Raw genomic sequence first — 24977 nt, forward strand, 5'->3', positions numbered from 1 at the left:
TGATTGCACACACTGTTCGCTGCAAGGACCAACTCACTCTTCATGTTCAGGTTAAACCTGGCTTTCCATTGTTACCTATTTCATGGCAGGCTTGTTCCTGCTGGCATCAGCACCTGGGAGCATCGTAGTGTGGACCAGCCTTGGGTTTAGCTTAATGTCCGCTATGCTGTAAACAGTGTCAAGAGTCAGAAGCTTGGCCAAATGGGCTTGCACTGCTTTGTACATTTGTGTGTATGTTGGTGACCTGTGTAGCTGTTTCTTGGTAGCCAGAAGCAGCAGAGCAGTCAGCATATCCCGCTGTGCTCTATGCTGCTAGCCAGCTAAGGGGAGCAATACCCCTTTCTGTGCATTTATGCATTCCCTTACCACCTATTGGTAGTGCTTATGTAGCAGGACCCAAACCTCAGGCAGATTCTGGCCTCACTAGTGGCAACAGACCTTGACGGGAGCAATTTAGCTTGAACAACAAAATGTGACCTAGCGCTGAGTCCTGCAGAACGCGGCTTCATTTTTGGACTGCAAATGTGCCTGAAGTAAGTTATTGTTCCCTATGTCTTAGCTCGATACAAGCAGTCATGATTCATATGATGGGCATGTATTGGGCCTGCCTTTGACCAGCACCTGAGCACCCCGGCAGTACAACTCCACCAACTCTTTTATTCTTCTTTTGCTCTTTGGGAGTTCTTCTGGGACCAGTGTTCTAAGTTCTGCTGTTGCACTCTTGTCACATCCTGGACTCTTGTCATATCCTGACCTCTGTATATTTTCTTGCAGATCACTGTGTCTCCAGGCAGTAGCGTCAGTTCCCTGACTGCAGTCACAGCCATGAGTAGCGCTTCTGTCACTGACACCTCTATGCCCAGGTAAATAGAGCATTAAATATTCCTTTGCAGCTGAACTAATACTGTCCGGCAGGGCAGAACAGAGCTGTAGTCTATCTTGCAGGAGAGAAGATTGTAAGCAGAGTTAGAAACTGGCCTGAGTCCCAAAGCCCCTATATGGGCAACTGTTTGCATCCCTAAGGCAGCATGGAGCATGCCTGTTGTCATCCAGGGGGCCGACAATAGTGTTTCAGTTGCGCCTCATAGGGATTCTTTTACTGTATCTCAACTTTCCATGCTTTTCCCAGAGGGCTGTCACTGTTTACAGGTAAGGGAACACTGCAGGCATCAAGGACAGAAGGGTAATTGGGACTTTCAGGAAAATCTTACCGGGGTGAGGTAGGTTGGGCTGCATAACTAATAAGGAAAGCTTCATTTCTAGGGTCAGGGAAAAAGACCAAGGACTTATTCTCTAGTTCCCTGTTTCTCCCTAAACTCCCCACAGTGTGAACTGAAGATATAATGGGTCCCTTGTCTCACTGACTCCTCAAATTTTAACACTTTCTCAAACAGATTACAATGCCCTTCTTTTCTTTCTTTCCATTTGGACTTTCTTTGGCCTGTATAGTGACTAGGAGATGCAGTTGCTAGTTGGCAGGGAGCAACTGACCACAGAGTTAGGGAGGAGAGCTTGGAGAGAACTGAGGAAATTTGGGTTGAGCCCTCTGTGAACTGGCTGAATGAATTGACTCCTCCATTGACTTGTGAATCCAGACTCCTCCCCTTGAGTGTGCAATGCAGATCTGTATCATTAAGTTGGCCTGCCTGATTTGGTTTTGCCTGTTTCGTACAGGGCGTCGGAAGACTTGACGGTGAGCCCCAAGATGCAGCTGGACACCAGCCTCACGCTGAGTAGCAGTAGCAGCAGTCTTCAAACCAGTCCTAGGAGCCATTCAGTTCTTATCCCTGGCCTCCCTGACAAGCTAACGCCAAAGGCACCCGTTCCAGTAAGGCTCCAAGTACAGCTTGCTTCTTTCTCCTCATGGGCCATGGTACCTCTCTGTAGGCTTTTGCGAGCTGAAATGAGGCTTATTTGTATAATAGCAGGAGCAATATCTACCCTTTGGAAAACGAAGCTGCCAGCATAGATCTGCAGCCTGGTTTATCAGTCTATCAATGGAGCTTGACCCTGCTGCAAAGCAGAATGTCTCTGAAAACTAGAAACAGCTCTAGCTTATGCTGTCACTATCACAATGGTCAGAAATGGTCAGTCTGTATTGGGAGACAGTGCTACTTGGAAAGGTTTCTTCCTTCTTATTATCTTATGGGTCTGAAACTATCATTTCTTATTCTTAAATTTTACTTTCCAGGTGTGATGTAAAACAGATTATGACCAAAGCTTAAAGCTGAAATAAACTTTCAGTTCTGGAGATATTCAGCGTTAAAACTAACCAGTTCTTTTCCCTCAAAGAGGAAGGATTGTGGAGCAGATCAGAGAGGTAGAACCAGTGTTAAATTTTCTTTTGGAAGCATGTTCAAACTAGAACTCAGTTAAGTGTGTTGTTGGCCTTGCTGGGAGACGGTATAGTTTTAGGTCTAATTCTATATTCCCTTATGTGCAAGTCAAGATTCCCTTTGATTTAAGGAGTGTGTTGGTGAGAGGAGGGTTATGTGCTGAAGAATTAGTAAATGTTTCTGCAGGTAGTTGACAGATGCGGAAAAAACATGCTGCTTTTGCGTTGAGAAATTGGAGGGATCCTGGAGCAAATGAAGGTGGTAGCACACAGTCTCATTACAAGTCTTGGGGCCCTTCTTCATCTGCTGAACACTTTGGGTGCACAGGTATCACATAAGGAAAGGATATAGCCTGGCTGCCTTCAGAGGTGATTGCTGGTGCTAGGGCAGTTGTTCAGCAGTTGGTGAGAGGTGCCAGAGTGTCTTGGGATGTCTCTGTGAAGGCTGAAGGCTCTTGTTTGATGTTATGTTATGCTATGTTATTTTGAATTCAGGTCACTCCAGGAAACCCCTCTCTAGCTCTGGAACTGCAGGAAGTGGAGCCCTTGGTGGTGCCTCAGGCTTCTCCCACCCGTGAACGTTCGCCAGATGTCATTTCCTCTGCTTCCACAGCCATGTCCCAAGATATCCCAGAGATTGCTTCCGAGACCTTGCAGCGCAGCTTTGCAGCTGGTCCATCTGGGCTCCCTACAGAGGTGCTGGAGCCCAGTCATCATGCAGACAGTATGGCATCAGCTGCTTCAGCCTTGCATTTGCTGTCTCCAAGGAACCGGCACAATTCCGATCACAGCCACCACTCTTTGGACATGCCTCAGGTGGAGGTGGACAGACTGAATGCTCCATCATTACTGGAGACTGCTTTAACTCAGGAAAATGTGTCTTCTGACAGTGTTGTGAGTCAGCCGTGGCCAGCAGCTCCTGACATAACCAGAGAAACTAGGAACAGCATGGCGGACAGGTAATCACTTGGGTGTGTCTTTCTTGGGGCAATTTCTTTGCACTTCTTGGGTAGCTAGCTTGGTGAAAAGCGCTCGTATTGCAGTTGAGCTAGAACAATTTTCCATCCCTCCTTTTCCTTGAAAGACCCAATGATTCAAACTTCCTGTGTGCCTGGTCTGTACATGCTATGCCCTAAACTTCCTAAGCGAGCTCTGACGGTGTGTGCCCTCTTGTACCCCTTTCAGCTCAAGGGATCTCTGTTAACAAGGTGAAATATCTACTTTAGTGGCCTTCATTTTCTCCTGAGAATGGAGACTTTTTTTTTTTCTTTAACATCATTTCTGAAAACAAAACCAGTACAAGCTAAATTCTACCCCAGGTGATACCCTTGCAGTTCCTTGTTTGAAGGAACCAGTTAGCACAGTTTAATTATAGGTTAATTGTAGGTGTCTCTTCCGTGATTGGCTTTATGCAGCTAGCATTAGAAATTAGACCAAATGTAATTTAGAAGTCAGGAAATGAATGATAATGTCTCTGTGGAGCAGGCATGCGAGTGGGGGTAGCATCACATCTGCCTGCTTATCAGAAGCAAACTTTTCTGTTGGGGGCAGTGCTAGGATTCATTGCAGTATTAGCATCCATGTCTTCTGGCAGGACTGGAACCTCAATAAGGATCTGTCACCTCCTGCGTCTCTCTAGGCCAGGGCTGCACACACCATGGGAGTCAGTAAACACCTTCCTTTTGAACAGGTGTAGCAAGCTGAGTGTCAGTGTCATCTGTCTAACAATCCAGAGCTGTTCTGTCCCCTGCCAGAATTACAAGAGAAAGGCCTATCCTTCTGCCTCTTCAGCTGAGGATACTGCTTTAGAAACAGTTGCGGTTCTGATGACTCTGAGGAGGGCACTGACACTATGTAGTCATGCTATGTTTTTTTTCTTTTTCTCATGATTCAAAATCCAGAAAAGAATTTTGGGGGAGTTTCCACCTCCCCTCAATCCTACTCTCTCTGAATTCTTTAAGATTTCTCAGAACAGAATATCAGATCAGATACTTTTGGATCTGAGATAGTTCACTTGCTCACTGCTATTTAAAAAAAAAAAAAAATTGACCGGACATGTTTCAGTCCAGTCAAGCCATCGGCCTACCTGAAAGTAACAAGAACTTGCTTCTGTTGAATGATCTTCCTACACACTGAATTTAAATAGGCCTAGTCTTAGAAGCATGTGCAATTTTCTCTGAAAACCTTCATGAAGCCCTGACTGCATTCACTACTGCAGTCCTATCCTATCTGGCAGAGCTAAGCTGTAAAATTGTCATGTGTCCCTCTACTCTCTTCAAAAGCTTGGGAGAACTGAGAGGCACTGAATTTTGCCCCAGTGATCAGTGTTGCTTAAGGGAAAAACAAGCCCAAGATAGTGATATCCACTGGCATGCACTGTACAGCCTCTTTTGAGTAGTGGGTTACTTCTTCTGCCTGATTGGTTGTTGGAAGATTATGTTCTTGGTTACTGCCTGAAGCATAGCTGAGCTGCTTGTGCTTTCCGAAAGACAAGTGTGCATTAGTTTGTGTTAGTATCTCCAAACACTTGCTGTTCTCTGGATCTGTGCAGATAGATTTTTTAGACCTTCTAACAGCATGCTCCATGAGAAGTGGAGTGAGCAAATATCCAGCTGAAGGAGACTTTCATGATGATATTTTCATTCTTTTTTTTTTCTCCTCTAGCCCGAGGGATGAGGTTGAAGAAAAGCACAAGAGCTCTTCCTATCACCGACACAGCTACCACCTGCTGCAGCATGACAGCCAGGATGCTAGCGCAGAGCAAAGGTACCAGAGTGCTCAGCCCCCTCTCTTGCCCTGCATGACCTATGTTCAGGCTACATCTGTGCTTCTGTCCCCAGCAAGCCTTCACGTGTGGGGTGAATGTCTTTGCTTTGTCTCCTGACTTAATGTGTGCGTGCAGTCAAGCTTCCATAATGTCCTAACAACTTCAGCTGATCATGAGATGGACCTCTAGAAATTGTCCAGTTTATCCCCTGTAGGGAAAGATTTGGCTGTACTGCTTGTAAGAGCATGAACTCATCTTGGCTTAATTACCAATGTAAACTTATTAAGGGACCAGTATCGAAATACTGTGTTTAAGATAAAGTAGCGGGGCTGCTTCAGCAGTCACAGCTTCCTGATTCTGGTATCTTTTATCATGAACCACCCTGAAGCTCCATGGCCACGTTTCGTGTGCATGGCAAACTAGCCCCGCTGGGCAGCTGAGGGCTTTTTTGTAATCCATGCTTCAGTTTGGACCAAACTGTGCAGTTGGCCAGCAGCTGAAAGACTGTAAGGTTCCAAGGATTGCACACAATTCCTAGGCTCCATCTGGTTCTCCTTTCTTATTGCAATACTTGCTGCATTAGGTGCTTTCTGTCTGTAAAGCTGTCAGGATACGCTATGCTTGGGTTCCCCCACTGGGTCAGCAGTTACATCACAGGGCTTCTGTGCTAGTGTGTGTCTGCAGCAAGAACAGGCATCAAACTCTATTCCACTGCCTGACCCACAGTTGTCTGTAATGCAGAGGCCCTTCAGGTCCCTGTCATGCAGCACTGAAGCTTGGCCTGAGCAGTCCTGGATCAAAATAGAGCAGGCTATGCTGAGCTCTGTAGAGGTCTCTGTGTTAAAGATCAAAGTGGCAGGGATCCTTAGTCGAGTGACTCTGAACGTGTGTGGATGCAGAGCAGAGTGTGAACCCTTTTCCCTTAGTGAAGGCTAATGCTGTCCAGTATTGCAAGTGATGTCCTCTCCCCTACTGTTCCTTCATAGTGACCATGATGATGAAGTTGCAAGTTTGGCTTCTACATCAGGTGGATTTGGTGCCAAAGCATCTACGCAGAGGCTGCCTGTGAAGGACTGGAAAGCCAAGGCATCCCCTCGGGCTTCCCCAAAGCTAAAACGGAAGGGCAAGAAAGATGACGGGTATGCTGGGCTTGCTAGGATACAGGTGGCTGTGGGAGCAGCTGTGTAGGGCCACCACCTCACATATAGCCGTTAGCAACGAGACTAGGGTCTAAGACTGTGCTGTGGCCAAGTGTTCCCAACCTTGCCCCATTTGCAAGTGACGGTAACCCCACAGAAAGCATTGTTGGCTACTCAGACACTGGCTGTTACTTAGGGGTATGGGAGTAGGATCTGTCCTGCCTTTCCAGCTGGGACTTGGTCCAAAATATAGTCTGCGCTTCAGAAGAATTTGTGGAAGGTAAATCACTGTTGCACACTGCTGGGGGACACTGGATCCATTTGCCTGTTTCAGTGAAGGCTTCATTGGAACTCCAATGCCGTAGATATAGCTTAACATGGCCTTGATTTCTGGTTGGCTTCTGGATGCTGACACAGGGCCCTGTTTGACAATATCTATCCGTTGTTACCTGCTTGCTGCTTTTGTGTGTTTCTAAACGTGGCCATATGAATGTCTTGTAATTGAAACTTGATTACTGGAAAGATCTGTCCATGGCAAACTTGATCAACCTGTCTGCATTAACTTGAGAGAAATAGCATATCTTCTGCAGAAAGCGCTTGCTCTTCCCCCCCCCCCCCCCCCCCCGGCTCTGTGGGTAGTTTCGGAGCTCTAGCTATGCAGATCTCAAGGAAGATGGATTTGAACATTAAATTTCTGTTGTGGTCTCTTTCTGTGACGCCAAGAAGTTCTCAGCCTCAGAAATGCCCTTCTTTTTTCCTGCCTCAGTCCTTTCTAAGCAGCTGAATAAATGCAGTCTGTGAATTACATATGTGTACTTTACTTCTGATAGTGTTTAATTGTTTATAGGTTGTTCACAGATAGCTGATGGATTCGTACAGCTCTCCCAATGTTACTGGATCAGTGGTTTTCTTTATTCTGTTTATGCTGGAAGGCATCACTGGTTTCCTCGCCTTGAGAGCTGGAGTCATTGTAGATGATTTGAAGCTCATTAATTCTATATTTAACAAATGAGTGCTAGGTTTTTCTTTGTAAAATATCAGGAAACCTTCAAAAGCCCAAATGGCTTCCCTGGTTTTGAATTTGGACAAGGCTGAAAAATCAGCGTGCATTTTTCTTTGTAGCAGCCCTCATTAAGGCTTGGCAAAAATCTCTGCCATTTGTTGCAAGCATCCCTGTGAAGGGACTGGTCTGTGAGGCCTGTGAATATTGGAAATGATGGAGTCACAGTGCTGTAGGGACTCTGCTTACATCACCTCCTGTCGCTCTCATGTTATATTAGGCAAAACAGACTCATGAGCTGCAGTGCAAAAATCTAAAACAGTCTATGAAGTGTGTGGTCTGTTTCGGTAGAGGACTTGGATAATCAGAGCAGGTAATTGACATAATTACCTTACTGCTTTTTTATTTCCAGGGATGTGAACCAGTCACCAAGATCATCTAACAACCAGGTGAGTCACAGAGCTGCTTCTGCAGTCCCTCCCAAGGGCCTGATGCTCCAACTCTATTTACTGGCTCACTAAAGACCTGAAGGAAAGACCATCCTGGTTTCTTCAGCTACCAAGGGCATCCACTGTGCTTGGGCAGGTTGAAATGGGGCTGTGCTTGGGTGCTTGCACCTCCCTGCAGGGTTTCTTGGCATTGCTCAGTTCTGTGACCTGTGCAGCTGAGGAGGAGCTGCTCAGCGTTGTCCAGAATAATGTCTTCCTTCTTACCTTCGCATGTCGATCTGCATTTCTGTGTTCTCACAAGCCCTATCTCAGCTGAAGCTCCACCACTCATTTCTTCTTCCCTGCTGAGATGACTTGCATGCATCAGCAGCAGGACAAGCCATTCCCAACACAGTAAGGATCAGAATGGAACCAGCCTCCTGGAATTTCTTATTCCCATTGATAGCACCTTCCTATTGGGCAGAAAATGCTCTCAGGTGAGAGCATACATCCACTCTTTGAACAGTCCTTGGATACTTATGTCACCTTTAGATTTTTGAGCAGATGAATAGACCCTGTGAACTGCAGATGTGTATTTCTCCAGTTGTTTGGTTATTCATAAACATGCAGGAGAGCTGAGAAAGTGCTCTAGGGAAGCTCCTTCTTACTCCACTGATTGCACAGCTCTTTTGTAACTGTTTGAGGCCCCTGTTTACATCAGAGTCCTAAATTCTCTTTCTCCGTATGTGGCCAAAAGTGAATAGGATCTGGTTTGTTCTACTCCCGTTTAGATGCTAGAGCTTTGAAGGGAGTTTTGAATCTAAACAGTTTAGGATATTCTGAGCAGCCATTTGTGTATTCTCTGTGGGAATTTCAAGTACCTTACATTATTAATCTATTTCTTGGGACAAAAGTCTTAGAAATAGGCATGAAGTTGGCCTTGTTTTCTGTCTTGTTTGTGTCTTAGGCACATGGGGTAACTCGCTACCTAGCAGAAATTTTGACTTGATTGACCTGATCTTGTTAGAATTGAGTGCCTGTCCTCTCCACCCACAGGTGACACCCGAGTTCCAGGATGAGCTGATGTGCATATTGAGGAGCCAACAGCGGGAGCTCTCTGAGCTGCGTCAGAACCAGATGGAGCTGTTGCAGAGACTCACAGATCACCTGGATGCCATTCAGAGCTCCCTCATGGGCCACGTGGAGAGGGTGATTGACTCCCAGCAGGAGCAGGAACGTATCCTTCCTAGGAAGCTTTCTGTGGGTGTGCACCACACAAGCCAGGTATTCTGGACTTGCTTTTCAGAGACATTGTTCTCTTTCCTCCAGGCCCTTTAACCTAAAATGTTGAAATCACTTAGGTGTTTGCAAACATTGCCTGAGAATTAAGCAGCAAAGAGCTGCAAGACAAACAAGACATGAGAAGAGCTAAAAAAGTTCAAAGATTTTTAGTAGTGTGGGCCATAGGTACGTTAGAAGAAGGCCTGGCTGCAGTGCAGCTACTTCAGTCACTGACTGATCTCTGTCCCTTTTCAAGGGCAAGAAAGTCAGGAATAGAATGGAGAACTGCTCCTTTGTCTATGCCACTAAAGTCTTCCAGTTACCCATTAAGACCTCAAGTGCTGCAATGCTGAAGTAGACTAAAGGTGCATCTACTACGTTATCCTACCTTAGGCAGTGGCCAGTTGCAGAAGGATATGTTTATGGGGTGATCCTGTCCTCCTTTCATTTGAAACAGAAATTACATCTGACCATCATGCTGCATGTGTACTTCTAGTGGCTTTGAGGTCCACAGGTCCCTTAGGCGTTGTCTGAAAAGTGCTTTCTTTTGTTGTTTTTGAACCTGCTGTCTGATCATTTCTTCATGCCTGGTTATTGTGTTGCAAGCAATCAGTTCTTGTATGTATGTTGCTACTATAAGTTTCGTCACATCCCATTCTGCTGTTGAGGGGACACTAGCCTATTGCATGTCTTGTCTGAAGGCAGTCTTTACTGATGATCCGCATTACTCTACTCTGTACCTTTTTTAGGTTTTTTTTGTATAAAAGATAGAGGAACTATTACTACATGTAAGATGTTGGTGTACCATAGATTTCTACAATGATGACAATGACTTCTGTTTTTCCTGATGATCAGCCTTGATTTTCCATTTTGACCGTGAGGCTGATATTTTCATAGATAACTCAATTACCTTTCTCCTGAAGCTCAGAGTCTAGAGTTGTATTGTAGTATTAGGATCCCTTTTTCCTGTTTTCACAACATCATATCTACATTGAATTACGCCAGCGGCTGAATTGTCTTTTCGGCAAATACTGGGAGATCCTTCTGTATTCTTTGCAGTCAGCTTTAGTTTTGGTGATGATGAATAATTTTCTATGGTAAGTTTTGCCATCTCTGTTTCTGGCTGATTTGTGCTGAAAAACACAGGCCCCTTTAGTGGATCTCACTCAAGCTCCTTCTGTTTTGGAAAGCGACTGTGTATTCCTGTTATTTGTTCCTCCCATCCCTTTCTTCATTCACTGGAAGATCTTACCTCTTAATTCTGTGACAGCTAATTTTCTTTAATAGCCTTTGGTAGGGGATCTAGGAAAAAGTGGTTTATTGTTTTTGTTTTTTAAAGTTGCACATGCATCTTGATATCTGTGTGTTGGTCCCTTCAGAGAATACAGTTGCTCCATGAAGTATGGCTAACCTTTAAGAAGGCCACATTCGCTCCCCTGCAGTAGATTACTTGTGTCCATGTGTCCACCAATTCCATCCCATAGAAAAGTTTTTACTCATTTGCTTTTTATGCATATTAGATTTCTTGGTTTCTGTCAGGAGCACTGCTGCCAAGCTCCTCTTAGCTGTTTGGCTTTTCTACTATAGCATTATCTTCCTCCAGAGCTCTTTTCTCACCCTGGTCACTTGTTTGACAGAATCCTGTTGTTTACAGAGACACATCAGTCATGTTCTAGACCCCTCTCTCACCAGCGCTGCAGATTCGCTCTCATTGAGCCTCTGGAGGTGAGGCTAGTGTCCATCTTTGTAGGATAGGAGTGTTGCTGGCAGAGGGGACATCTATTGTTTGTGCTCCTTAACGCGTGTACTTACTAGAGAGGAGACTAGACAGAGCACTGACGGAAGGACAGCAGCGCAATGGACAGCTCCAGGAGCATCTTTCTCAGCAGCTCTCTCAGTCCCTCTCCACTGCAGTGTGTAATCGTCTGGAGAGAACCATTCGTGAAGAGATGAAGAAGACAGTACCCCAGTGTAAGTGTTGCTTTCTGGATTTTGAAGGTGGATCTCCACAGTTAGCCCAGCAGGGATTGAAAACATGCCGTACAGGAATGCTGGCACTATACGAAATAGGAGTTAAGTTGCAGGAAGACTAGTCCGTGCACCTTGAGCTGTTGTGGGCCCCACTGGAGTCTGAGAAGAGTGCAGGGGTGGAAGGAATATGAGGCTCCCAGAGGTGTAACTTTTAGGAACGCCTTTCAGAGAGCACGGTATGACCTTTTGTCATAAGCCATGAAGGTTTTGGAGTCTGTCCTTCTTTTCTGTGATGGAAGGCACAAGGAGGCCAATGAGTTTGGAAGTGTTGAGACTTGACTGAAGCAAGCCTAAACTTGTGTTTGCCCTTCCTTAACACACAGGCCCCTTCCATGTAAGGAAGGGTTCCTAGAAATAATGGTGGGAAAGGCCTCTGGAATCTTCAGTGTCCACCCTTCTGCTTGAAGTAGGGCTACCCACAATCCTAGATCAGGTCAGCTGTGACTTTAGACAAGTCTTGAAAATCTGCAAGGGTCGAGATTCCGTAGCCTTTCTGGTGACTTCCAGGGCTGCACCACCTTCTTGGCAAAAATGTTTCTCCTAATGGCAGGGCAACTGCAGTAGCTGACGCTGCTTTAGCAGGTGGGTTGGACAAGATGATCTCCAGAGGTCCTTTCCAGCCTCAACTGTTCTGTGACTCTGTAATGTCCAATCTTAGCTTTCCAAGCCAGAGACCATCGCCCCTTGCTGTATCATCTGGCACCTCCAGGAAGAGTTTGACTCTGTCATCCTTCTCAGGCTTTGAAGTATGCCTCTGGGCTTAGAGCTTCAACTTTGACCTATTTGTGTTGCGCCTAGGCATTTCCAAGAGCATGGAGCCTATTGCTGGCCAGCTAAGTAACACTATTGCCACCAAGCTCACTGCTGTTGAGGGCACACTGAAAGAGAACATCACCAAGCTAGTGAAATCAAAGGTAAGGAGAACCAGACTGTACTGAGGCAGAGATTCTCACTACTGCTGGTAGTACTGGAGTAGAGTTTTTCATTACTGGGGTTTTTTTGTTTTTTGGGGGTTTTTTTGGTTTTTTTGGACTATCTCGGTCAGCCAAGTGGCAAAAGTTTGACTTGCTCTTCTGCTCTCCACTCTGTTCTCCATTTCTTCATTACTTTCTTCATTACTTCATTACAGAAGCTTACTTACCTTGGCAGAGGGAATAGTAGATTTTGGGAGGGAAGCTGGGGAAGAGGAAAGGATCCCAGCCTGACTGTGCTGCCTTCCCTGAGCTGCAGGGAAGCTGTGATATTCTTGGACAGTCTGTCAGCAGACAGGTTATCCACCTGCCGTAGTTGTGGTGCAGCTTGGTCAATGGAAAGAGTTCAGCTGCTCAGGGAACACGTGCCTGACTGACACTGGACTGTCCTTTTCTGGTGTGCAAGGATGTACAATGTTCGTTCACGTCTTTGTCCTGCAGCAGGATGTTAATTTTCTGGAGCCTCTTCTATGTGTGCTTGTAAGAACCTTACAGATACTGTCGTGAGGGCAACAGCTGATACCCTGCAAGGACCGATCCAGTCAGCGTACAGAGAAGCATTCCAGAGCGTTGTGTTGCCAGCCTTTGAGAAGAGCTGCCAGTCCATGTTCCAGCAAATCAATGAAACCTTCAAGCAGGGCACACAGGAATGTGAGTAGGTTTTCTTTTCTGCGTTTTCTCTCCACAGCATATTTGTGTTACTGGCTGACAAGATGGGCTTTGCTTGATGCCTTTGCCTTTCAGAGTTTCATTGGTAGCTGTTTAATCTCTTAGCCCTTCTGCATGGTCTGAAAACATACTCCTTTTCATGCTTCAGAAACAGGAGAAGAGAGGAGATCTTTGCAGGGCTTGCTGTGTAAGAACAGGGATATACCTTTAGTCTTTGTAGCCTGTGCAGCAAAATACTTTTCCTGCTTCTGTAGACCTGTGCTTTTATCTCTGAGTAGCGAAGCCCAGCTATAGGACTGTCCCATCCTAACATGAGGATAATGAAGTGCAGAGAGGGTAGCACTTTTGCAGATGGTCCATCCTCTCAGTAATGTAATAGAACTGGAGAAGGTTCCTTGCTAGCCCAGGGGCTTGTCTCTAGATCTGTAGAGTGTGTCCAGCTACTGTTTGTTTTGTGTACGCACAAACACACACACACAGACTGCTACAAGTACCTAGAACTTTTTTTCTTCTGCCTTTTGATCAGGCCAGTTCATAAAATATTTTAAAATACAACTTTTTGATCTCTGCAGACACCACTTCTTGTCAGAAATGTACCTCCTCTTTTCTCTTAGTAATTTTTATTGGCATTCAACTCCGTCACTAATGCAGATCATAACCCATACTGTGTATGAAATACCCTCACTTCCATCTTTATCTTGCCCTAAACAAACAGTCCCTGTAAAGGACCTGTCACAAAAGAACCCTTGGCCTTATTGCTGTGTCATGTAATACTCTGATGGGGAAGTTGGGAGCAGGGTTTCTTTATTAGTGTGTAACACAGCCCAAAGCAAGGCTTGTGCATTCTGCTCCCTGCTCTCTTGCGCTTGAACACTTGCTAAGTAGTTGATCCTGCTGGAGAATGTGTAGAGCCTGGCAGCTGGATCTGTGCCCTGACCATCTCCACAGCACCGATGGCATGAACGTCTTCCTGGGAAGCTCTTTGGTTGTTGCAGATATCCAGCAGCTTGAGACTCACATGAAGAACAAGAAAGCACGAGAACAGGAGGCCCGGGACCCGCTGCTGAATCAGCTTCGACAGCTCATCAGCACCTTCCAGAGCACCACTGAGCAGCTGGCTTCCACCATCGCGGCCAGTGTCCATGCTGAGGTGCAGCATCAGCTGCATATTATTGTTGGCAAGTAAGTTGGCAGCTGGGCTTGTTGAAAGAGGTGTCAGTGAGAAGAGGTGTACATGTACATGATCAAACATCTCCATGCTCACTTGTGGCGGCAAACCCTTTACCACAAGTGCTATAGGGCTGCTTGTTAGCCTTGTTTGCACAGTGTGACAAAAAAGCATGTAGGCTGGTGTAACTGCTGCCCTATGAGGCACAAAACAAAGGTCACAAACTACTTCTAATGACCAGCTGAATCTCTGCTGCACATGGGAGCTTGGGGCCTGCTTTCCAAACTGACTGTCCCGTGTGCGTTTTGGGAAGATGAGGGGACCTAATGCAGACCAAAAGCACTCTTGAGTCTGCCTAGCCTTCCTATTCCAAAATGATCTTTGGGGCTCTTCTAGGTTTTTCCTCTTTACTGTGTGTCCTTATGCATACAAACCGTTTCTGCAGGCTATTCTGTCCTCCCACCTGTTCTGCAATAATTTATACTTGGCCATCCTGGTTTTGGGACAGAATCCCGGCAGTACCTTCAGCACATTGTCATCATGAAGCTGGTGGCTGGCTGGCTGGCATTAAGGCTGGCTGCGGGGCAGAATTCCCCTTTCTATTTTAAGCTGTTAGAACATATGTCAGTGTGTGTTAGGAGTCTTCAATGCAGACCAGGCTCGCCAGGAAAGATACCAGAGTAAATGCTAGTCTCATTGCTTGGGCTGTACACAGGGAAGTTTTGCTATTCTAACTGCTGCAGTAGGGCAGGTTTGATCCTTTGTGAGAGGGAAGGATTCTGTTCTGGGGAAACATACAGCGACAGAGCCTGCACTCTGAATTAGCCATCTATGGTGAGGTTACAGGCTCAGTGAGGGAGGTTGTTCTTATTTTAAAGGTGTCATGTGCAGACTGGGAAATGGCATATTATTGATGTAGAAATTTGTGTCCATTGAGGGATGAATGGAGAGCATAGTAGCTTTGCTTGAAAGCCAGATTCAGTGAAGATTAAAAAAAATGTGTAAGGAGAGAATTAGCTCTGTGGAACATCCCTTTCTCACAAAGAATCCCAGCACCGTCGACACATGCCCCTCAGACTGTGTGTCGCTGGCCATAGAGCTTCCCTGTGCAGCTTGTTCTAGATGCCTGTACCTCAGCAATTTGTATGAACCCTCTGGACATCGCACTAAAATGAAGAAACAAGCCTGTGTTCTTTCTCACTGATAAAAGCTTTGAGCAATGTAGTCCCTCAGCTCTTCATTTTCAAAGATGCTTTGGAGGTTTTTGTTTTTGTTTTTTTTAGCATGCAGGAGTCTATTTTGGCCCAGGTGCAGAGAGTCATTAAAGGAGAAGTGAGCCTGGCTATGAAGGAGCAGCAAGCAGCTGTCACCTCAAGCATTGTCCAGGCAATGCGCTCAGCGGCAGGGACTCCAATCCCATCTACTCATCTGGACTTCCAGTCTCAGCAAACTCACATCCTGCAGCTGCTGCAGCAGGGACACCTCAATCAAGCTTTCCAGCAGGTACACAGGCTTCCTTGCAAAAAGCCTCACTGCTTTGCTGGGTGATGCACTGGGGAAAAGGGCTTCCTGAGGTGTGGACATAGTCCCACAACAACTTGTACGGGAGTATGCTGAAAAGACCTCTGACGGCAGACTGTTCAAGGGGTGCAGTTGTACCATCATGCCGGTCAAGTCAGAGCTATGCAAGTTCCATGACTTCATGGCATCTAAGTTCCTTCTTTCCTGCTGATACCTTGTCAGGACAGTGTCGGTGCTCCTAGATTACTTCAGAGTAAGCCAGATTGTTTTGCTATCGACAGTGGCACATGGCATACCCCTGAAGAGCAACAGGCAGATATACCATCTGGGGCCTGACGCTGTCTTTGCCACTAAATATGTTGGCGGATCATTTGAGCTGTTGCAGACAAACTCCAGTACTAAGAGGTAGTGATGCTGTGCCAGTGAACTGGCAGGGGAGTGCAAACACAGCCCTGGTCTATACCGACTGTATCCTGCTCCTGTGTCTGGTTGTGGTCTGTTACCTCCCTTCAGTTTAGAACAAATGGAGGTGTCCTTTGATTGACAGCCTAAACACTGTCCTGCTTGCATGTACAGCATGGGTTGCAGAGCCCTGTGCTCCCAGAGGAGGCTGGTGAGCCATTGAACTGTCCCCAAGCAGACTGCTGTCTTGTGCTCTGTCCTGTGTCCCTCAACTGTCTGTTGTTTCCTCTGTGTTTCTAGCTGTCTCTTCCTTGCAGGCTCTAACAGCGGCCGATCTCAATCTGGTCCTGTATGTCTGTGAGACTGTGGATCCTCAGCAAGTGTTTGGCCAGCATCCATGCCCGCTGTCCCAGCCTGTGCTCCTGTCTCTCATTCAGCAGCTCTCCTCGGATTTGGGTACTCGTACAGAACTGAAACTGAAGTGAGTATGATCACAGAGCCAGATCTGAACCTATGCAGGCACATTCCTGGCTCCAGCTTTAAATTCACTACATGTAAGTGGAAGGTGGTGCTTTGACGAAGGTTAGAACTTGTTTGGCCTGTTGCTGGCATCTGAACAAACTGTTAAGACTTGGAAGAAGATCTAGGCATTGCCACAGAGAGCTTTGCTGCCCAGAGGTAAAAGTAAATAGATTCCTAGCTGTAGATGCTGTTAACTCCTGGTCTTGTAGTCTCTAAATATTGTTTGCAGTCTGTGCAGCATTACTGTGTAACCAAGGAGCAATTCCCATGTGGAGGTAGAAGGAGAGATAGCGCCATGCTCCCTGGATAGCATAATATCCAGAGCAGCTTTGCTCTGCCCTTGATTCTTAATCTGTTACTGGACTTTGTGCTGGCAGTTTCTCATCCTGACTGCCAGAGAGGTTCAGTGCAAGGCGGCACTTACATGCTCTAAGCAAAGCTCCTGTGACAAAATAGTGACTGTGCTGGTACTTGCCATGGACACTTTTAGGCTTTGAGTCAAAGCCCTATTATCTGTCTTGAAAAACTAACTTGTTAAGCTGCCTGAGGGTTTTGACCACGATTTTCATGGAAAATGTCTTAAATCCAGTTTTTAACTCAGTTTAGCATGGGGGGAAGGCAGCTCAAGCTAGAAAAAGCTGGAAAAAGCCTTTGAGTTACAGAAGAGCTGGTAATCAGAGTTAAAGCCACTGTTGAGTTCAAGCTGGCCAGTTAGTGAGTATCTCTTGCAGTGACAACATGGGCTTACTTTCAGGCTGTGATTTGAAAATTTATGGCTTATCTGAACTTAGAAATGTTTATTGGTAAAATTCTTCCTCTTCCCATTCTGTTCCTGCACCAACATAGTTATATTGGAAGCAGACCTTAAATATATCCCTACACAAAATAAACCTCACTGCTGAAAGGATTTTTACTGTCAAATAAATAACTTAAGCTAAAAAGCCATCAAAAGTAGTATTTACATAATTCTGGCCAGGTGTAGCCTGTGGCCAGGTACTACCTCCCTCCCTCCTTCCCTCCCTCCAGAGAGAGTTCTGGCTTGCTGTTGTGCCTGCTTGGTTCAGGCATCCAGGCTGTGTTGCATGTCTGCAGACTGGAAACTGTAGCCTACTCTTACATGTTGAAGAAGGCATAGCTGGACTCTGCTAGAAGTCAGTAACATTTATTTTCTAATGGTTGAACTTATTGCACTGAGTGTGGTTAGATGGAGGACAGAATTTTATGTCTTCAGCACTAAAATGAACTGAATGAACTGAGCTGGGATCACATGTTGAGTCTGGCTCTAAACCTGATCTCTCTTCTTCAGTTACTTGGAGGAAGCAGTGATGCACCTGGACCACAGTGACCCCATTACCCGAGACCACATGGGGTCTGTCATGAACCAGGTGCGGCAGAAGCTCTTCCAGTTCCTGCAGGTGGAACCCCACAACACGCTGAGCAAACCTGCCCGTCGCCTCATGATTATGCTTCAGGGCCTGGTCACCCCTGGCATGACCTAGGAGAACCTCGCTATCTTGTGGGCTGCTCCATGGAAGCCCACCCAACAGATCCAGTAGTAAATAACCACGTATGGCTTGTGTTAAGAGCTCTTGCCAGGAAATCTATCAACATGTGTGTGATGTCTCTAAGGCAAATGCGATCTGTGTATAGTCCCAAATAATCACTGAACGCTCACTTGGCTTATTTTCCTGAACAGCCTTGTTTTGAGAGTTAAGTCTCCTCTTCACCTGCCCATTCGTCCCTGAGGCCTAGCTGGCAGTCCAAGTTGCATTCAGCAGAAGCCAGTGGATTTCCTACCCCTTTAGTTTGGAGTCTGTGGCCATGAACAGAGAAGGAAGGTGTGCACTGAACCTGAGCAAGGGGGCTATAGGGATGTGCACTCCTTGTTGACAAGAAACTTGTACCTGTACCTTGGTCAAGGAGTTTGAAACCCTCCTCAGAGGGAGATGCTCCCTGGTAGGATGGGTAGGTGGAAGGATCTCAGCCAAGGAGGAAGAGGGGTTTTATCTAACTCCAGATCTGCACTGCCACAGCTGCTCCCACACAGTGCAGGCAGGTAGGGGCAGTGGGGCTGTGCATGCATGTCCTTCTGGTTCTGGAGCAAGCTGAGGAGGTGCCCTGGGTTGGAACGGTCAGGAAGCAGCAAGCTACAAGAGCCCCTCAGGGCCTTTGGTTCTGTTTGTATTGGAGCATGTCCATGGATCAGATGGTTCCTTTAGTTTTGATTTTACACCAGGGTTTTTCTTCTTATCTAAAATTTGAATTTTTTTTGAAATAACATTAAGAAGAATTCAATAAACAACAAACAACTTTTTGAGAAAAACAAATTGCTGGAGTCGTTTCTGCTCTTCTCTTGGGGCGAGGGAGGCGGCAAGGCTCTTGGAACAGGCCCGCTGCTGGAGCGTGCGAAGTGACTCGGAGAGCTCTCTGAGGACCTCTGGTCTGGAGCTTGGGGCGAGGGGGCCAGATGCCCTCTGTCCGAGGCCTGCCTGGGGGGGAGCCCCGGAGTCGGTGCTTGAGCAGGCTGGACACCGCAGTAGAAGTGTCTTTCATTCCCAGGAGAGCTGGGACGCTCTGTTAGAGGTGGCGCTTTGCTGGCAGGAGAAAGTCACTAATTCCTGCTTTCACAGCACTGCGCATCTCCTGCTGCTCTGAAAGCCTCTTTCCCTTCCCCGGTACTGGCTTATCCTCAGGAACAGGCACTGGCCCCAGGCATCGAGTGGCAGGGCCTGTGCTCCAAGACCGTGCAGAAAGAAGTTTCTCCTTCCCGTGGTGCGAGCAGCCCATACTGAGCAAATTTCCCTTCCGCTGGTAGGAGCGTCCCTTGGCCCCCCGCCCTGTGCCTCCCCTGGCAGCAAGCCGGGCCCCCCCGTCCTGTGCCTCCCCGCCCGAGCCGGGCCGCGCCTCGTGCTGCTGCGCTCGCGGAGAAGCCGCGGCCGGTGCCGGGCAGGCAGCGGGCGAGCCGCCGGCTGGGGGAGCCCCGAGCGAGGCCGGGGCGGGGCGGGGGCGGGGCGGGGCGGGGCGGCGGGCCCGGGGCTCCCGGCGGCTGCGGAGCGCGGCTCACACGGCGGGACGGCGGCGGCGGCGGCGTCCGCACCATGGGCTGCGGCTGCTGGCGGCTGCTGGGCGTCGTGTGCCCGCTGCTCCTGCACCTCGGTGAGTGCCTCCGCGCCGGGCCGGGGACAGCGGGCCCGCTCCGTGCCCGGGCGGCGGGACGGCTCCGGGGCTCTCCGGTGACCGCGGTCCCGGGTCGCTCTTCTTCTGGAGAGCCCCAACGGCCTCCCCGCCGGCGGAGCCGGGGCAGAGCCGCCGGGGCGGTGGCGGTGGCGGTGGCGGTGGCGGCGGCGGCGGAGCGAGCGGCCCGGGCTCCCCCCGACGCGCCGCGGGGCCGGGATAGCCGGTGGGCGGGCGCATCCCTCCGGCCGGGCTCGGGCCCCCCGCTGCCTCCGGCTTGGCTGCTTCCGGCTTGCCGCTTGCCTCCCCGGTGTCGCGGGGCCCGTGGTCCCGTCCCGCCCCAGCCCTGGGGAGCCTCGGCGGCTTGGCAGGTGCGGCGGGGTGCTCGCGGCTGCGCAGGGCGGGAACGATCACCCCGTCCCGTGCCACCTCGCAGCGCTGGGGAGGGAGGAAAGCAGCTTTGTGCCGTTGCCCTGGTGCTTGTCTGCTCAGACCAGGACGATCCCTGCGCTGAGGGTGGGCTGGCACCTCTGACCCTCCTGCCCAAAGCGGTGACCCCAAGCCAGCCCTTCGGGCCAGCACCCTGTGCTCCCCCCACACCCTCCTGTGCCCCAGAGAGGGGCACGTGGAGCTGGCAGTCCAGTGCTGCACTGAGGCTGGAGCATGGGGACCACCGGGCCTGGGGCTGGTGAATGATTTAGACCCTGCCCCAAAGGTGAGACAGCTGCATCGGTGCTCGCTTGGAAGCCGGTGATGCTCTGCAGCATCCTGGGCTCCCTCCATGTTTCCCGTGGGCTCTTCCTGGGTGCCGCTGCTGGTGTACGACCCTGCCAGAGCTGGGAGCGGGTTTGTGCCTGGTGGTTTTGCTGCAGGGTAGCAGAGCTGATCTGCCCTCGCGGTTTCTCCTTCCTGCTGATCCTGCCCTCTCGCCCAGTCCAACCCCACAGCAAGGCAGTGGGGCGGAGGGGAGCACTCAGGCCGAGGTGTTAGAGAGACCGGGAGGCCAAAACCCAGCTCACGCAGCATGGCAGGGACCAGGAGGTGCCCCTCTGGCTGGGCCATAGCAGGCATCTCTGCACCTGCCAGCCTGGCCCTGCTCTTCAGCAGCTTTCCCAGGGCTGGTGCACTTGGGATTGGTCTGATGTACTTAATACTGGCCTGAAAAAAGAGCAACAGATCCCGTGTATTATGCTGACACCTATGATATTTGTGACCCATGCGACTGGTATCTACCTGGCACCAGAGGCTTTTCTCGGTGATGCTGTCGAGGTTTCCTGTTTTTGCGAATATCCGTTGTTCTGCACGACGGGCTGACATTTCAGACTTGCCCCTGCCCTGGTCTCGGCTGCAGCTGCTTTGTTCAGGGCCTTGCTGCCGGGGAGCAGGCGTGGGATGCCATCGACGTGTCACAAGGCTCCCTGGAGACGTCCTGGCTTCCTTTGTAGTTGCCAGACTGCTTTTGGCTGTCTTTGGGGACTCCTTTCCGCATGACAGCGCTCCGGTTTCCCCCTCCAGACAGCAGGGCTTCCAGTGGGACTGTTCTCATGCCTTTTTAGCCAGCTTCAACTTGCAGAGCCCCTAAGCACACCATGCATGGCATTTCCGACAGTCTCGTGACTCCCGTGACACGGGCCTGGATATCTGTGACCCTCTGGTGACAGCTGTCCCTCCTCGGCCAACTGGTGCAGAGCTGGTGGCTTCCCTGGAGCTGCTGTGGGCACTGCAGTGTCAGCAGATTTTTCCATTTCTGCCTGTCCCAGCATGGTGCCCGCTGTCCCCCTCTATCAGCTTCCAGGTTGTTGTGAGCCTGAGTGGACCAGTCCCTGCTGAGGGGCTGGAGACGGAGCGGCTCTTCTTCAGTTCCTGCACGCCCGGCTCAGTGTCTGTCCTGATGTGACGTCCTAGTCCTGCCACCATCCTGGCAGCACGACTTGGTGGGTCTGGGAGGGAACCTGCTGTGGCAGTGTTACGCATCTGGGGGCCCAGACCAGAGTGGGGGGTCCCCCCACAACTGGGTGCTGGGGCAGTGCAGGTTCACTTATTCCTTGTTTTTTCCTTGCTGGATCTGGCCCGTCATCATTATGCAGGTTAAGACTAAAGGGGCTTGGGTCTGCCCTGCTCCCAGAAACCTCCATGCCCCTCTGAGCCCCTGCTCTGTGGGGCTGTCACCCCCACAGGCCCCAGAAGTGGGAAAGGGGAGCAGAGGCATCAGATGACCCCCAGCTCCACACTGGCCATGGTGGCAGATCCATCAGCATCCTGCCACGCAGGACACCCAGGGCAGAGCTGAGCTGGACACTCAGCACTTCCAAGCAGCCCAGCCACACAGCGGTGCTTTTTCCGTTTCCCCTGGCTGTGAAAGCACGAGCATTAGTTCCAGGTATGTCCCATCACCTGCTGTCCTGCAGCCAGCATCAGGGTTTGGCCGTCCTTTTCAGTTCATCCCTTGCTGAGCATGATAGGGAGCTGGGCTCACACCTTGCTTCCCAGGGTGAATCAGCTGGAGTTGCACTTGTGCCCCTTTTTCCCTTTTTTTTCTCCCCCCCCCCTTTTTTTTTCCTTTTGCGAAGGTTGCAGGGACTCCTGCTTGCTTAGCTAGTCAAGTCTTTGCTTTTCTTTTTTTGTGTTGTAGTCACAAATTAATCTTTGCTGTTCGGGGATAAAAAGGCTGGACAGATGGCTCTGGAGAGATCCTGGGAGGCCCGAAGCAAAGTGGGCCATCGTGCTGCCATTCGGGTACAGCTAATGGCAGTGTCACTTGCAGGATCATCATACTGTGCCACATTCTGCTCCCAGGCCAGGAGCAAAGACTCAGAGGGACGTTTTATTCTGAGGGGTCCAAAGAAACTTGCTCTTGCTCTATGCATGGACATGAATACCACTGCTTGGGGCCTCCCAACAACAGCTGCTTTTTTCCCCATAGAAAAATGACATATTTTAATTCTTTCACTGCTTGCTTCCTTCTGGCGGGAGCAGGCTGAGGAGGATAAATTCGTTTGCCAGTGATAATCACAGGGCATTAATTGCCTCTTTGTGGAGCTGGTGGTTGGGCTTGAGAAGGGCTCACGGTCCCATCACATTAGCTGCACTGGCTCCATTTTGGAGCCGTTTGCTGGCTCCGTTTCCACTACCTTCAGGACCTTTTGTCCAGGTTGGCTTAGCCCAGACAGAGCGAGTGTGGACCCTGTTGCCCAGCAGCAGTGAGTTCGTGTTTGTAGCAGCACAGCCCCTACCGCGACCAGCCCACGGAGACCTGGAAAGTTTGCAACCTGGCCCAGCCAGAGCAGTTTTGCTTTTAGCCCTCAGGGCCCAGCAGGGTTTTCACTGCACTGACTATGTGATAGTCACTTCTTCACGTCAAGACCCCTCATGCAAGCGTCCGGGTCCCCTAATGTGGGCCCTGCGCTTTGGAAGCGGGCGCAGCTGCCTCCTGCGGTCACCTCGCTTCCTTGTGTTCCTCTTCCTGCCGGCTCGTAGGTGGGTTTTGCAGCTTTCACAGCCAGTGAGGTGCAGGTTTTTTCCACCTCCCTGTCCTGGATGTTCCTGACTGTATGACCCGGCTCAGGCTGTGTGTGAAAGTGGCTCGGGTTCCCCCTCCCTGCCCAGTCACTCACCCTGCTCGGCAGTGAGACTTGGGGGGAGGAATCCAAGGAGTCTGAAGGGACGTGAAAGGGGGGTTGTGGACCCTCACCCAGCTCACAGTATTTCAAAGCCCTGTGTCACCCTCCCCACATGTACCTGGAGGTGGGCGATTGCAGCAGCCCTGCATGGCATGGAGTGGGATGGGAGCTTTGCGCAGGGACAGCCCTGAGGATACGGGAGGGCCCCCCACACCACGTGGCCTCTCAAGGCTGTAGGCCCTGCAGCTGGACACAGCACCTCCATGGCAGGATGGATTCTTGCTGCAGGGGAACCCCAGAGCCCTGCCTGGGGCATGGGTCTCCCCGCTGCCAGGTAGAGCTGGGGGCTGGCTTTGTGTCACAGGTATGACCAGTGTGGGGTCCAGAGGGCAGGCTCAGCTCTGGCTTTTCTGTCCCCGCTGCAGTCATGACCCAGGAGCCCAGGAGCATGGCAGGGAAGTGCGACACCATCTACAAGGGCTTCGCCGGCTGCCTCATCAGCCTGGGGGACAGCATGGTGCAGAGCGTCCAGCAGCAGCAGGAGAGCGGCCAGGAGGTGCAGGAGCTGGACACCATCTGCAAGTGAGTGGGCCACGGGGCCTGACGCAGCCCCGGCTGCCCCATGCCTGCAGGAGCCAGCGGGATGCTTGCACGGCAGCGGGACTCTTGCCTTGCCATGGGGCTGGCAGAGATGGTGGTTCCTTGTGGCTGACAGGCTCCCCCCTGTTCCCGTCTCCCCCCAGGTCCTGGGATGACTTTCATGCCTGTGCCAGTGGGGTCCTGTCGAGCTGCCCTGAGGAAGCAGCCGCCATCTGGGAGTCGCTGCGTGAGCAGTCCCGCAAGATCCAGTTCCAGGGAAACCTGCATGAGCTATGCAGCACCCGGGCCCGCCTGGCCAGTGCCCGGGGCTCGCCGGCTGCTGAGACCAACCAGGAGACGCTGCGGGGCTCGGCCACCCCCCTGCCCCTCAGCCTCCTGCCCCTGCTAGCCCTGCCACTGCTGGCGCCATGGGTCTAGCCCTGCAGCGGTACCAGGACCCCTTTGCGCCCAGCCCGGCTCGGGACAACCCCAGGATCTGTTTGAGGATGAGGATCCGGGAGCATCACCTCTACTGCGGCAGGGAGGCCCGAGCACTAGGGCCTGCGGTGGGGTCGTTGCCTTGCCACCCGCCTCGCAGCCCTCGCTGCCAGCACCGAGCTGAGGCAGCTCAGGAGGATGGTGGCGTTTCAGGCAGCCTCTTCTTCAAGTGCCACTGCCTCTAGGGATGTCCGACAGCTCTGCCATACCGTGCTCGGAGCCGGGGACTCCGTGTGCTGGAGCCCTGTCCTGAGGGACAAGGGCTGCGTCCACCCTGCAGAGCCAGGCTTATTCCTAGGGCCGTTTTGGGCTCCTTCCTCCTTGCGGCCCTAGTGCCGCCGGGGACGGACAGCTCCAATGCAACTGAGGGATCCGGGGGGGTGGGAAGCTGTGGGGTGGCCCTTGCCCCTGGTGGGGCTCACCGCCAGCAGCTCCTCACCATCCCCTGCGCAAGGTGAACCCAGCCCCCTTGGTCCCTCATCCTCTGCGGCCTCAGTGCCCACGTTGTGTCCACCACCAGGCCCATCTTGTGGGGGCATAGTCGTCTTTCTGTCCTGGATCCCTTCAGATGTATTTATATTTATATTAAAAGATGCTTTTACATTTCTCCAGTCTCTCTCTGCTTAGGGTCCACCTTGTGCCCTTCCCCAATCCCCCTTTTTGCTCCCTAGGGCTCTGGGCACTGCTGCAGAGAGGAAGGGTGGAAAAGCTTCCTTGGAGCCAGGTGTCCAGGGCAGGGGCTCCCTCGCCTGATCCATAGGGTGGTGGGACAGGAGAGGCTGCGAAAAGAGCAAGTGCGTGGGAGGGGAGGCTCTGCAGCCCCACATCTGGGAAGTCACAGGGCTCAGGGTGGCATGGGGGTCTCCCCCCCG

At 50.4% G+C, this 24977-nt stretch overlaps 2 protein-coding genes across 2 annotated transcripts in view; both read left to right on the plus strand.

The window, feature by feature from the left end:
• Positions 1-18561, plus strand: part of EDC4 (enhancer of mRNA decapping 4) — a 39461-nt gene extending 20900 nt beyond the window's left edge. Inside the window, exons 16-29 of the mRNA XM_064519293.1 lie at positions 775-863; positions 1675-1828; positions 2831-3294; positions 5000-5101; positions 6089-6241; positions 7654-7690; positions 8726-8906; positions 10766-10921; positions 11780-11895; positions 12438-12603; positions 13617-13803; positions 15073-15292; positions 16030-16193; positions 17541-18561. Of these exons, the coding sequence (XP_064375363.1) occupies positions 775-863; positions 1675-1828; positions 2831-3294; positions 5000-5101; positions 6089-6241; positions 7654-7690; positions 8726-8906; positions 10766-10921; positions 11780-11895; positions 12438-12603; positions 13617-13803; positions 15073-15292; positions 16030-16193; positions 17541-17733 (2382 nt within the window). The 3' untranslated portion in view covers positions 17734-18561. The remainder of the gene's footprint in view (positions 1-774; positions 864-1674; positions 1829-2830; positions 3295-4999; positions 5102-6088; positions 6242-7653; positions 7691-8725; positions 8907-10765; positions 10922-11779; positions 11896-12437; positions 12604-13616; positions 13804-15072; positions 15293-16029; positions 16194-17540) is intronic.
• Positions 18562-19254: 693 nt separating this feature from the next.
• NRN1L (neuritin 1 like) lies at positions 19255-24712 on the plus strand. The gene is made up of 3 exons (XM_026113241.2): positions 19255-19390; positions 23454-23610; positions 23772-24712. The coding sequence occupies exons 1-3, from the start codon at positions 19333-19335 to the stop codon at positions 24043-24045; spliced, it is 489 nt and encodes a 162-aa protein (XP_025969026.1). The 5' UTR covers positions 19255-19332; the 3' UTR covers positions 24046-24712.
• The last annotated feature ends 265 nt before the right edge of the window (positions 24713-24977 follow it).

This window comes from Dromaius novaehollandiae, chromosome 13 (assembly GCF_036370855.1).
Source record: "Dromaius novaehollandiae isolate bDroNov1 chromosome 13, bDroNov1.hap1, whole genome shotgun sequence".
NCBI classification, from domain to species: domain Eukaryota; kingdom Metazoa; phylum Chordata; class Aves; order Casuariiformes; family Dromaiidae; genus Dromaius; species Dromaius novaehollandiae.

Bases quoted from the DNA above. Each gene is read 5' to 3' on its own strand.
- NRN1L (XM_026113241.2), top strand. From the start codon at position 19,333: ATGGGCTGCGGCTGCTGGCGGCTGCTGGGCGTCGTGTGCCCGCTGCTC. The intron at 19,391-23,453 runs GTGAGTGCCTCC...TCCCCGCTGCAG, and splicing joins CCCGCTGCTCCTGCACCTCG to TCATGACCCAGGAGCCCAGG. The intron at 23,611-23,771 runs GTGAGTGGGCCA...GTCTCCCCCCAG, and splicing joins GAGCTGGACACCATCTGCAA to GTCCTGGGATGACTTTCATG.